Source organism: Ailuropoda melanoleuca, chromosome 4, assembly GCF_002007445.2.
Source record: "Ailuropoda melanoleuca isolate Jingjing chromosome 4, ASM200744v2, whole genome shotgun sequence".
In the NCBI taxonomy this organism is placed as follows: domain Eukaryota; kingdom Metazoa; phylum Chordata; class Mammalia; order Carnivora; family Ursidae; genus Ailuropoda; species Ailuropoda melanoleuca.
In genome coordinates, this window is record NC_048221.1 from 8,263,034 (window position 1) to 8,276,913 (window position 13,880).

Below are 13,880 nucleotides of genomic sequence, written 5' to 3' on the forward strand. Positions count from 1 at the left end.
CCCCCCTCCCCCCCCCCCTGCCGCTGCCTGGCCTGCCCCCGTGTCCTGTCCTCCCCACCCCAGCCTGCCCCACCCCACTCGCCTGCCCCCACCCTGCGGGGCTCAGGTCCCCAGAAGGGAGGTTCTCAGGTCTCTTTTGGGCAGTGCCTGGGCTGGGCAAGTGATAGTGCCTCTCGGTGCCTCAGGGCCCCTGTTCATAAAGTACAGGCAAGACAAGCCCTGCCCTCATGAGTATAACTACCTGGAGGCCCGCAGCGTGGGCGCCCCACCCCCGAGAGAGGGGGCCCCAATCAGGTGACTCTAAAACGCTTAATACCGAGGGCGCCTGGGTGGCTCAGTCGTTAAGGGTCTGCCTTCAGCTCAGGTCATGATCCCAGGGTCCTGGGATCCAGCCCCGCATCGGGCTCCCAGAAGCCGGGAGCCCGCTTCTCCCTCTCCCTCTGCTCCTCCCACCCCGCACTCTCTCCCTCTCTCTAATAAATCTTTACAAAAAATAAACTCTTAATACCGTTAATACACTCAGTGCCCTGCATACATTGAGTGCCTCCTGCATACAAGGCTTGGCCTCAACATCTGACAGACTCACACATTTCCCTTTTGCGGCCCTCAGTGGCCCCGGTGTGCGGATACCCTCCCAGTGTCCCTTTGGCCTGAGGAATGGGGTACAGGGAAGGGGGCTGCAAGGCTTGGGCCCCCAGCATGCGGGGGTCCAGGGTGCCTGGGGGCGGGGTGGCAGGGGCTTACCGGAAGCGCTGCGTCTGATGGTGCAGGGGGCCTGCGTAGCGCCGGGCTGACGACTGGTAGAGGTGAGTGAGCAGGGCCTGCCCAGTCTTCTGACTCGGGTTATTGGCGAATTTGACCGTGATGGGCTCCGCGGCGCCCAGTGGCTTCTGCCCATTCAGGCCTTTGATGGCCTCCTCGGCCTCAATCCTCTTGTCGAAGCGGATGAAACCCACACCCCGAGAGACGCCTGCCAGGGAGTGAGGGCGTCATGAGGACCCTGCCCCTTCTTGTGACCCCCTCACCTGCTTCTGCCCCCGGCCATGCCCGCCTTCTCCATTTCGGCCTCCCCTCTGTGCCTTCTCCCAGTGCCCTGCCAAGTGCATCGTCCCCGGCAGCCTGACCTGTGACCTGGTCCACCAGGATGCGAGACGTGATGATGCGGCCATACTGGGAGAAGAGCTGCTCCATTTCTTTCTGGCTCATGGTCTTGGGGAGTCCACTGACATACAGGTTAGCATCTCGGATAGATGCAGAACTGGGTCTGGCATAGGACACCTGGAGGGGGGTGGGCCAGGTGGACAGAGGTGAGGGGAAGACCCGTTTTACAGGTGGGGAGAGTGAGGCCACGTCCTGACCGCCAGCGAGCGGCAGAAGGGCCTCATCTGTTCCCTCAGTAACTATCTCTCAAGTAGTCTCCGTGGCTGGTGCCGGCCAGGGCTTGAGCGGGGGGACATGGCCATGGCCAATAATGTGGCCCGGCCTACATACAGGGGTGAGGGAAACCTGTCGCTGGGCCCTGGGGGGCAGATGTCTCCCTGAGGACCCCAAGTCCCCAGCTCCTGCTCTCACACCATACCTTCCGTCAACATGACATTTCCCGCTCCTTTGAAAAGTGAGCCCGGGACTCTGGCCCTGCTCTTTCTGACCACATTGGGGCCGTCAGGGTCGCTCAGGTCTTCAGCCACCAGCTCGATGCTAATGACTCCCAAATGCCCGTCCCCAGTGCGGGCCTGACCCCCAAGCTGCGTAACTATGACACCTGCCTCTGGGCACCCCCTGAGGTCTCACAGGGGATCACACTCAGTGAGGCTGCATCCAGCTTCCAACTGTCCCCAGCTTGCGCCCCAGTTCGGTAATGGCAGCTTCGTCCTCCTGGGTGCTCAGGTCCCCAGCCTCCGTTGTCCCTTGTGCCCGTCTTTCACACCCACATCCAATGCACCGCTGATTCTTCCTCATTACCCGGAGTCCGCTCACTTCCCCCACTTCCGCTGCTGCCTCCTGGCCCACCTCCCACCCTTGCTCACCCAGACCAGCACGGCAGCCTCTACCCTGGTTCCCACTCCCGCCCTAACCTCCCCAGTCTCTTTCCTCCACAGCTGCCAGAGGGCGCCTGTGAGCAACTGAGTCAGGGCACAGCCTTCCTTTGCTCGGAACCTTCTGTGGCTCCCACCTTCCCCAAAGTAAAAGTCCTTCTCACAGCCCACAAGGTCCTGCATAACCTGCCTACCACCCCACCCCCTCACTCTCATCTCTGCCCAGACTGCTCTGTTTCAGCCACACGAGTCTCCTCCTTGTTGCCCAAACACACCAGGCACAGTTTGGCCCCAGGGCCTTTGCTCTGGCTGTTCCCCTCGGCCTGGAGCACCCTTCCTCTCCTTTCTTCTTCCAGTCTCAGCTGAAATGTCCTCCCTGTCCTCTTCCATCTGAATTTGGTCCTCCCCCCCTACCCCCAGCACTGTCTCCAAGCACTTCTCTCAGGGGCGAAGGAGACATGTTTTAGTACCACCATTCGATTTGTCAGTAATTATGGTCCAGCCCCACAATGAAACTCTCTGCAGCTGCTTAAAAAATGGTGGACGTGTATATTTATTTCCCAGAAACAGTGGTGAGTATTGTGAACTGGGGGAAAGAAAAGTCCATTTACAGAGCAGCCAGTTGTGTGACCCCCTCTCGTTGTGTGCTTATCAGTGTCCTGCAAGCACAGTTTGGAGGGGCCGCCCCCAGATGCTAACAGGTTGACCTAGAGCTGCCAGGGGCACCGGGGGGCACAAGCTTCTCTTTCCACTTATTTCTGCCACTGTCTATTTTCTGTATCTTTCTAAATTAACCTCTGGGTAGATAAGGATCATTGTCAAGGGTCTGGCTTTTGTTCGGCATGGTGATTTGGGAGGGCAGAGCACTTCATCAGAAATGACTAATTAAAAAACTAACAAAAGGAGTACATTGGGCCTGGCGTGGGTCAGGTGAGGGCGCCCCTGGGCTGGAGGTGGAAGGGTGCTAATTAATGCAATCGCACACACCTGGGGTCCTCCAGGAAACACACACAAACCCAGCAGCTGCTCTTTTTCCTGTAATAGTCATTCAAAATCACGGCCACGTACTCGATGGCTTCCACTCTGGCCCATGGGGCTGGGAGTTTTGAGGGGGGAGGGCTTGTTGATGAATCAGAGTTAGGGGTGAGGCGAAGACGGGCCTCAGCTCCTGGTAGGCGTTTGGGCTCAGGGGTCATTTGAGGCACCAAGCCGGTCTTTGGGGGTCTTTCCCATCCCCCCATAACGGGGGCTGACCAGGTCCCTCACCTGGGTGTGTGCTCGGCCAGACCCCTTCACCAGGACAGGACGTGGGCAAAATCTGCCAGAGCACCCAGTGGGAGCGACCATACAACAGTGCCACCCAGGCAGACACACAGACCCGCACGCACAGACACAAGGCCGCCCCATGCCTCCCTCTGCACAGCCCCAGGGCCGACACCAGCCAAAGGGTGACTCAAGGCTGCCCAGACATCCCCAGAGGCTCTGGGACAGAGCTAGAGACAGTAAGAATAGCAGAACCACACACCTGTCACCACCGCCCAAGCCCACACCCAGAATGGGGCACAGGTAGACACACCCACACAATCACCCAGTCACAGCCAGACACAGCCACACAGCCCCGCCGGGTCACAGCCGGAGTTGCAGTGCGTCACGAAGCACCTGTGAGATAAACCCCACATCCCACAGACACATAGTGACACACCCGCGGTCTGTAATAGCCAGACTCATGTGACAACACACAGTCCTGGTGTCCCACAAACACAATGGCTCACAGCCCAGGGCATCTCACACACACACACACACACATACACACACACACACTCACACACACTGTACCGCATGCATACAGTGGCCCTCTGGATTTGTCACTCTCATGCCCCAGGGCTTCTGAGTCTAGTTGGCCATGGAGGGACCCGTTAGGTCATGACCTCATCCTCCCCCACAACGCACAATGGGAAGAGGAAGAGATTCCTGCACCGCTGTTCCCAGAGAGAACCGGGGGCCAGATGGGCACCCCCAGCTCAGCCTCCCTCAAGGTTCCAGAGCAGATTTGTGGGGCGGAGTCCAGACACCCCCAGGCGTACCTAGAGAGGGGGGTTTCCATGGCGATCCCCCCCAGGGAATCTGGGCTAGTAGAGTCCCAGCTGCAGCTGCTGAGAGGGGAGGTCGTGGGGGGAGGGGCATTGCACAAAGGTGGGGGAGGGGATCGCCCCTAATCCTGCCCTCTCAGACCCTAATTAGGCTCCAGATGGCGGATGGGCCCCCACCCCTCCCCCATTTCCATGACAAAGGCAAGGGGGACTGCCCATCAGACCCTGGTCACTCTTCTCCGGCCAAGGGCATGGCTACCTCCCTGAGCCACCAGAGAATGAGGGGCTGATATTCTCACTGACAAATAAGGAAACTGAGTTTCAGAGAGGCAGAGCCACTGGGCCCCGGGTGTCCAGCTAGGAACTCAGCGGAGAGTTTGAACTATTCAGGGGATGAGCCATGGAGAAGGTTGGGTGGTAGTGGGGAAAAGGGTGTGTGGGGAGGGTAGGCGGCTGTAGGGGTTAAGTGGCAGTGAAGGGGGCAGTCCAAGTGGATAGCAATAAGAGGGGCTGGGGACTGTTGCAGATGGGCAGTCATGGGGGATGGGCAGCGGAGGGAAATGAGGGCACTAACCTTGATGGTCTTCGTCTGCAGTTTGAGGCCGTTGAGGGTGTTGATGGCTTTGTCTGCATCGTTGGGATCAGAGTAGTTCACAAACCCATAACCGAGGCTCTGCCCTGTGGGCAGGACCAGGATGATGACTTCCCCAGACCCATCAGTGTCCTCCCAGACCCAGTCCTGAGAGGCTGACTGCCATCACTCAAGGTTATGAGAATCAAGATCCCCACCTTACTGTTCCCCGTGAGTACCAACTTGCCCTCAAGGACACTTCAGATCCCCCAGAGTCCTGCCTGCCCCCATCACCCCTGAGATACCATACCAGGGGTCACACCTGTCTCCCCATCACACCTCAGATCCCCCAGGGTGCCACCTGCCCCCATCACACCTGTACTCCTGAGACTACCACCTCTGTCCCCTCCCTCCCCACCTGCCAGGAGCCACACCTGTGATCTTATCCCGAACCAACTTGCAGGATTCGATGTCACCAATGCTGCCAAAGAGACTCTTGAACTCGTCCTGGGTCATGTTCTGGGGCAGGTAGTTGACGATGAGGTTGGTCTTGCTGTCGTCAGTGGCTCCGTTTGTACCAAGGAGTGGCCCGTTGGGCAGGGCCGGGCCGGCCGGGCCCCCCGCCACCTGAGACTCCATGGCCCCGAGTATCTGCTGGAGACAACAGGCCACACCCGCTCACGGCCCAGACCCTACACAGGCATCAGTGGCAGTGAGGAGCGGCTCAGTGGTGATGGATCAGTCATGTCTGACATGCGCTTAAACATGGAGAGAGGACAAGTATTATTGTAATAATCCCTTCCACTCCTTCAGCATTAGGCAAGCACCTTACATGTGATTTTACTGTGAAAAATTCCATATATAGATGCCATGTATGTCTGTTCGCTATTTGCCTGTTTGTCTAATATCAGTCTGTGTATTTCTAGAATAATAAGATGAACACTTTTGTCTTCACAATAAGAAATATAACATTTTTATTAGCTTTGAAGTCCTCATAAGCTCCTTCCTGACCATGTACTGCCCTCCTCCCACCAAAGGGAATTCCTATCCCAAATGTGTTAATATTTCTTTTGCTTCCTGAATAATTTCCCCACTAAGCATTTACACCCCCCCAGTTTTGCCACTGAGCTTTTTTTTTATTTTTCAAAAATATATTCATTTGGGGGGGGGAGGGGCAGAGGGAGAGGAAGAGAGAGAATCTCAAGCAGACTCCCCCCACACCCAGCACTGAGCCCGATGTGGGGCTCAATCCTACAACCCTGAGATCACGACCTCAGCTGAAATCAAGAATCAGATGCCCAACCGACTAAGCCACGCAGAGGCCCCTATTATTTTTTCTTTAAGATTTTATTTTTGGGGCGCCTGGGTGGCACAGCGGTTAAGCGTCTGCCTTTGGCTCAGGGCGTGATCCCGGTGTTCCGGGATCGAGCCCCACATAGCTCCTCCGCTATGAGCCTGCTTCTTCCTCTCCCACTCCCCCTGCTTGTGTTCCCTCTCTTGCTGGCTGTCTCTATCTCTGTCGAATAAATAAATAAAATCTTTAAAAAAAAAAAAGATTTTATTTTTAAGGGGCCTCTGGGTGACTTAGTTGGTTAAGCATCTGTCTTCGGCTCAGGTCATGATCCTGGGGTCCTGGGATTGAGCCCCCCATCTGACTCCCTGCAAAGTGGGGAGTCTGCTTCTCCCTCTGCCTCTCCCCCAGCTTGTGCTCTCTCGCTCGCTCGCTCACTCTCAAACAAAAAATAAGGGCACCTGGGTGGCTCAGTCAATGAAGCATCTGCCTTCGGCTCGGCTTGGGTCATGATCCCAGGGTTCTGGGATCGAGGCCCTCATGGGGCTGCCTGCTTGGCAGGGGTCTTCTCCCTCTCCCTCTGCCCTTCCCCCTGCTCGTGTTCTCTCTCTCTCTCTCAAATAAATGAATAAAATCTTTAAAAGACAAAAATAAAAATAGTATCTTAAGAAAATATTTTATTTTTAAGTAATCTCTACACCAAATATGGGGCTCAAACTCACAACCCCGAGATCAAGAGTTGCATGCTCTACTGACTGAGGCAGCTAGGTCCCCTGAGCTATTTAAATGTACAACATAATAACACCAGCAAATAATGACAATTTTATTTCTTTATCTCCAATCTATACCTGTTATTTATTTTTCTTGTCTTATTGCAGGGGTTTCAGTGTGATAGTGGCTTTTTTATTCATGATGTTAAAGGAGATGCATTAAACATTTCTCAGTTAAATTTGATTTTTACTGTGGGTTTTTATGTTATGAGTGTTTAATTTTATTCCTAGTATCCTAACAAGATTTTTTTTTTAAAGAATGGATGTTGAATTTTAATTAACGTTTTTTCCCTATTTCCATTTTTTAATAATTGACATATGATATTACATTAGTTTCAGATGTATAACATAATGATTCCATATTTGTTTTTTTTTTTTTAAGATTTTATTTATTTATTTGACAGAGATAGAGACAGCCAGCGAGAGAGGGAACACAAGCAGGGGGAGTGGGAGAGGAAGAAGCAGGCTCACAGCGGAGGAGCCTGATGTGGGGCTCGATCCCACAACGCCGGGATCACGCCCTGAGTTGAAGGCAGACGCCCAACTGCTGTGCCACCCAGGCGCCCCTCCATATTTGTATATATTGCAAAATTATCTCCACTATAAGTCTAGTTAGCATCGATCACCATATATAGTTCTAATTTCTTTTCCTGTGATGAGAACTTCTACGATCTACTTCCTTAGCAATTTTCAAATATATTCTACATCTATTTTACACATAACGACCACACAGAGAAGAATTTTACAGCCACATCTGGGCTCAGTAGGAAACAGTGCTGGGATTATTTGTCATGGGGATGGGAAGGTAAAATAGCCAGCATTTTCTTAGGTTTTCTCCAATGGCATGGTTGGCATATGGGTTGTCCTCACTTGAAAAATCAAATCGATTGGTAGGGTTTTCCTAAAGGGATGAATTAGGAAGGATTAGAAGCCATATTCAGTTTCAGCAGGAGAGATCACTGTGATTGATTAGCAAGGTCTTTGAGGCTACAGAATTAGAAGGAGTCAGTATGTACACGTCATCTCAGCCAGCCCTGACCCAAAATATAATATCATACTTGTTCACAACTATTGGGCCTACTGTGTGCCAGGCACAGTGCAAAGCCCTCTACAGGCAATGTTTATTATTTTTTTTCTTATTCACAATCACCCTGAAAAGAGAGCTTAATTTCTTCTGTTTAAGATGTTACAAACTGGATGCTTGTGTCCCCTCAAACTCATATGTTGAAAACTAATCCCCAATGTGATGGTATTTGGATGTGGAGCCTTTGGGAGGTAATTAGGTCATGAGGGTGGAACCCTTATGAATGGGATTCATGCCCTTACAAAAAGAGACAGAAGAGGGGGGCCTATGTGGCCCAGTCAGTTAAGCGTCTGCCTTAGGCTCAGGTCATGATCCCAGGGTCCTGGGATCGAGCCCCAATGCTGGGCTCCCTGCTCAGTAGGGGGCCTGCTTCTCCCTCTCCCTCTGCCCCTTCTCTCCAGCTCGTGCTCTCTTTCTCACTCGCTCCCTCACAAATAAATAAAATAAAATCTTTTAAAAAAGGGGGGGAAGGGACAGGAGAGAGATGATCTCTCTCTCCGCCGTGTGAGGACACAGCAAGATGTCCATCGGCAAAGCAGGTAGCAAGTCCTTCCTAGGAACCAGCTCAGCTGGTACCTTGATCTTGGACTTCCCAGCCTCCAGAAGAAGAAGATTTATGAGAAATAAGTGTCTGTTGTTTAAGCCCCCCAGTTTATGGTATTTTGTGAGAGCAGCCTGAGCTGAGCTGACAAAGACAACAGACGAGGAAAGTGAAGTTCAGCAAAGTTTTAAAAATTACTCAAGGTCACACAGCTTATAAATGGCGAAATGGAGATTTTCACAGGAGCTTTTTGGATCCAGAGTCCGTATTTTCAACTTCACTGCCAACCGAAGAATGGGGTTAGCTCTAACATTTCTCAACTGTGTGTCCTCGGGTATGCTTCTGGGTCTCTGCTCCACTTTGCTGCAAACTCCAAGTTACTGGCACAGTGACCCCAGGGAAGGCTCTAACGCCACACGTGGGTGCAGCTGGAAAGCATTCTGGGATCAGGTCTGCCGTGGGCACAGTCACAGGAAGCAGCTTGTCATATCTGCCATCCCTGCCTTGTAATACCTGCTATTAATACTGGTCCTGCCCCACCTGACATCTTCTGTGTGCCCAGCACTGCGTGAAGTGCTTCCAGGCATCCTTCCACTTATGTCTCCTAATCATCTTTAGAGACAGCAACACATTCTCCATTTTATAAGTGAGGCAATCGAGCTCAGAGACGTTGAGTGATATCAGTGGGGAATTCGATTTCAAACCTGGCTATGTTGGACTTCAGAGCTGTTTTTAATGACAGTGACAAATGCGTGGGGGCAGCTCTGCCACCTTACAGGTGTGTGTCCTCAGAGATGATCTTAGCTCTTCTTTGAGCCTCTGTTTCCTTTCCATTTATTCTTAGTAAAAGGATGGCACGGAGGGTCAGCTCCCCTGTATCCACAGTTGGCTAAGAGCGGCTGTCCGGGGGCTTCCGGGAGAATTATTCTGAAGCCACATTCAGACTAAGCAGGTACACACTCTGGGTTGATGAGCAATGTCTGCCCCCGGCACCTGCCATGAAGCCGGAACGCCCGCTACGGATCTGCATCCAGTTTCAGGAGGTTAATACTTTACTGAGGGCCATGTATCGAGGCCCTGCTCTGTGCCAGACAAAATCCTTTATGTGAAAATTTCTGGGCAATTCTTCCAACATTGAACATTATGGGACTCTTTCCTTCATTTAGCAGAAGAGGAAACTGAATCTCAATGAAGGGGTAGGGATTTACACAAGACTGGGTAGCATGCCAATGGTGGATCAAGAATTCAAGTCCAGGGCTTGGACATCACAGCCCACTTTACTAACAAAAAGGCCAATAACAGTAGTAAAAATAAGAGCAAAGTGAAACTGAGCCCGTACTCTACACCTAGCCTAGGCGTCACTACATTTAAACCCACTCCGTTCGCTGAATCTACCCATTCAATCCAACAAGCACTGGCTGCCACCATGTGCTGGCTTCTGGCTCCAACCTTCTTACTGTGTATCCTCTGACACTCACACTGTCTCCCTGGGCCTCTGTCCCTCCACTAAAGATATGGCACCGAGGTTCATCACGCACGAAGGTGGATTCTGATTTCCCTTCTGGGCTCGGCAAACTAGAGTTCTGCGACTGGTTGATAATGTCTGCTTGGGGAGCCCCCCCCCCCAATAATTATCAGTACACAAAACACTGTTTCAGGACACAGCAGATCCCAGCGTTGGAACCCCTACCATGTGCCAGGCACTGAGCAGGTGCAAAGGTTTCATTGACTTCCCACAACCACACTGAAAGCCGGAGATCATCTCCATTTCTCAGATGGAGAAATTGAGGGTCAGAGGGACCTGTGATTTGCCTGGGAGTGACCGGTAGCAGAGGTAGTGATGAAGTTTGACCACTGATCTTATTATCCCAGAGCCTACAGAGCCACCGCAAATGTCCTCAACTTGGATGGGGTTAAAAGGTAATTGGGATCTTGAGACCCAGCCTACTAATCTCCCCAGCACCTCATCTCCCTCCCATCTGTGCCAGAGCTTAGCAGGATCAGTGTCGCGTTTCCTCTGCAGCTCAGCCGGCTGAGCCGCTAATAGGGATCGGATTGGTGGAGACCACACCCGCCCGGCCCCAGCCCACAGCAAATGCGTGGCCTGGGATGACTCGGGGATCACAGGGACCTTGGAGGGCTGTCCCAGGTCAGGAGTGGAGGGGTGAAGTCAGAGGGGAGGAGGGTATCCAAGATGGGGAGGCAGAGACCAAGTGGGAGCAGCAGAACCTTCCCTCCCAGTCTCTTCAGCTCTTTCTCTGGTTCTTCCCCTCTTTCTGTTTCTCTCTCCTTCTTTCCCCCCCTCTGTTTCTCTGTCCTTCTCTCCCCTCTGAACCCATCTGTACCCCCTCCCTCTCTCTTTCGTCAACTCTTTTGCACCATCGCACACACATATGACAAATGGATTTTGCAGGGAACACACCTGCGGTCATGTGCTCTGTAGACCCTCCTGTGACTGACCCCTTTGGCCCCAGCTGTGCCCCCTCGCCCCAGTCACAGTGGTAGATGCCTGGGTACTGGCGACAATAGGGCATTGAGTGACTATGCTTGGTAAGGCTGGGCCACCACGTGGTGCTAACTAGGCCTTCCACTTCTGGGCCCTTCTCCCACCATGTAGGGTTCTCACTGTCTCAATTTATCCCCTCACTTCCTCCCAGCCTGTCCCCATGGTGGACCTCTGCCTGAGTGCCCTCTAGGGGGGTAACCAGGCCTTCCAGGGCTTCAAGGCCCTTGCGTGACCTCTGACCACACCCTCGCCCCTTTGTGCATCAGTTTCCCTCTTTCAAATGAAGGAACAGATCAGAGGAATCGATGCTGGACTGTTGTGGGGGTTCTGAGGGTCCTCAGGAGGCTGCACGCACATTCCTGCACCTGGGTTGGCAGCCTGAGGCCCAGAGAGCAGAGGGAGCCTGCCTAAGGTCACACAGCAGGGAGGCATGGCCTCTCTGGCCTCCGTTCTCGGAGCCAGGTGGGCGGGTCCCAGGGTCCCATGCAGGAAGGGAGTGCTGAGCATCCCTCCACCCACTGTGCTCGCCACAACTCCAAGAAGAGGCCCAGAAAGAGACACAGTGCGCAGAGACACACACACACACACACACACAGACCGGAAAGACAGTAAGTACGGAAGAAGGAGGCCTGGGCGCTGGGACCAGACAAAGGACGCGCGGCGGCGCGGGGAGCGGAGTCGCGCGGCGGGGGCGGGGGTGGAGCCGGGGTGGGGCTAGGACTGGCCAGCCCCGCCCCCGGGATACGCCCGGGTTGCCGAGTGGAAATCCGAGGGCTCGGGCGAGGCCGGGCCCTGGGGGCCCCAGGGGGCGGGGTCCAGATGGGCGGGGCAGGGGCGTGGTTATACAGGGCGTGGCCGGGCGTGGCCGCGGGCTCGGGAGCTGACCAGCTCGGTAGCTGCTGAAAGCACCGGGAGTGGGGCGAGCGGCGCGGGCGGGCGGGCGCTCTCAAGGTCACCCCGAGGCCCAGAGCCCTGTCGGGGTGGGGCGCCTGGACCTGGCCTAGGGGACATCCCTGAGCTCCTTGCCCCATCCCCTGTGGAGCGGGGGCCCAGGAGTCAGGAAGCCTCCCCCCCGCCGCGGGCCCTCCTCTCCCCTCCCCCTCGCCGAAGCCTGAGGCGCCCGCGCGAGGCTACGGCCCGCTAAGAAGCTCCGAGAAACAAAGGGACGCGGCGGCAGCGGCGGCGGGCCCGCGGGGCCTCCGGGCGCGCCCCCTCCTCTCCCCTCCCCGCTTGCCGCAAGGTCGACGGGCTCGAGGACGAGACGCCCGGCTCCCCGGGCGCGGCCGCGGCCCGGGGCGCGCGATCCGACGCCACCCGCTTTCCCGGGGTTCTCGGGGACGGCTTGCCGCCTTGTCCTGGCCCAGCACCAGTGATTGGGGCCCTGCGTTTGCCTGGGAGGCCTGCGGGGTCCGGGCCTGGATGGAGAAGGCATCCTCCGCTGCTGCGGCCCCTCCCCCATCAGGCCTGCTGGAGGGGGGCAATCCCGCCCCCAGGGCGCCGTAGGACGCCTCCCCGAATCGGAGTTCGGCTCCCTAAGGCCTCTCAGGCCAGGCTCTATTCGCCCGCAACACTCTGGGTGCGGCCCAGCCCACTCTCAGGCCCCGAGGCTCGGTCCTACCCCCCCACCGGGGCCTAGCTAGGCCTGGTCCTACCCCCCCCACCCCACCCCCCCGCCATCTCCGCGGAGCCTGTGCCTAACCCCTCCCCAACCAGGTTCCATCTCAGCGACAAGGGAATACCTACAGTGACCATTCTTGTGTGCCCGGCGGGCGCGGTCCGTGTTGAGGGCGGCTCCGGGGGTCGTGCACTCCTTGGGGGGCGCTCGATGCTCACGCCGGGGTCCTGCCCGGGCGGCCTCTGGCGCGGCCGCTGCAGAGGTGTAGATGAAGGCGGCGGCTCCCTCGAGGGCCGGGGACGGGCCCGAGCCCGAGGACGAGCGCGCGGATAGCCGGGCCCCGGGGTGGCCTGCGGGCGGCAGGGGATGGAAAGAGGGAGCGGGCGCGGGATTGAGAAAGCCCCCTGCGCGGCCCCGCGGGGCCCGGGGAGGTTGCGCTTCCTGACAGAGATCGCGGCGCTCTGCCTTTCGCCGCCGCCCCTCGGCCGGGCCTGTCCGGTCCTGGATGCTTAGTCCTCTCCCCTCGCCCGCCCTCCCTCCCACCCTCCAGCCCGCGCTGCGCGCTCCGCGCTCTGGGCCGCGCCGCCGCCGCCCCCAGCCCTTTATAGGAGCAGCTGCCAGAGCCGGCGTCGTTTATTGGCTGCAGCAGCTGAGCCCCGCCTCCTCCCGGCGCCCGACGGCGCGGCAGGTGGAAGCTCGCGCGCGCTGGCTGGGACTCCGCACCCCCAGAAAGCGCGCCCTGGGGGCTCGGGTTGCCAGATTCGGGCCCCTTTGCCCCCGTGGACTCTGCTTTCTGCTTTGCCGTCCCTTCTTGGGCGGGCTTTCTGCCGGAAAGACAGGGAAGGGTCCCCTCCTCTGTCCAACACCCTGAGCTCTTGGGGCGAAGAGAGCGAGGAGATATCGGTGGCCCGATAGGACGAACTTCCGGAGTTGCTGTCCATCAAGAAGATTGGAAATGGACGAGGAACCAAGATTTCTATGAGCAGAGGCTCAGGTCCCCAGATTTGGGAGCAGCAGGTGTAGCCTCCCAAGACCAATGGAGTAAGGTGGCGGTGGCAGGGGCTCTCGTCTGCCTGCAGAAGGAACTGGGACCCTGCGGCCTTTGAATGGGTTAGGTTCAAAAGGTTCGTTAGAAAGGTGGGGACTGGCACCCCGTAGTGCAAGGGCACTAGGCACTTTTCCAAGGGGGTGAAGAAGTTTGGGGCTTAGATTCCAGGCCAAACCTACTGGCGCCCTGCGGTTCCGGGAAACCACCGGGCCTTCTCAGACCCCATAAATTTTGGGTGGGTGGATCTGTTGTATAAATGTCCTGGCTTTCCGAGCTCAGGATTGGCCTGCCTGTGGAATCACGCTTCTTCTCAGCTAGGGGGAATCTG

At 56.0% G+C, this 13,880-nt stretch overlaps 1 protein-coding gene across 3 annotated transcripts in view; it reads right to left on the reverse strand.

Annotated features, from left to right (window-relative positions):
- The window catches only part of ELAVL3 (ELAV like RNA binding protein 3), a 15,523-nt gene extending 2,467 nt beyond the window's left edge, over positions 1 to 13,056 (reverse strand). For 2 of the 3 annotated variants that reach the window (XM_034657820.1, XM_034657817.1), the window contains exons 1-5: positions 12,633 to 13,055; positions 5,132 to 5,351; positions 4,701 to 4,804; positions 1,125 to 1,278; positions 745 to 970 (exon numbers count right to left, since the gene is read on the reverse strand). In XM_034657820.1, the coding sequence (XP_034513711.1) occupies positions 745 to 970; positions 1,125 to 1,278; positions 4,701 to 4,804; positions 5,132 to 5,351; positions 12,633 to 12,641 (713 nt within the window). In that variant the 5' untranslated portion in view covers positions 12,642 to 13,055. Of the gene's footprint in view, positions 1 to 744; positions 971 to 1,124; positions 1,279 to 4,700; positions 4,805 to 5,131; positions 5,352 to 12,632 lie in introns of all 3 variants that reach the window. The other variant, XM_034657818.1, reaches the window with a different exon arrangement.
- Between the last annotated feature and the right edge of the window lie 824 nt (positions 13,057 to 13,880).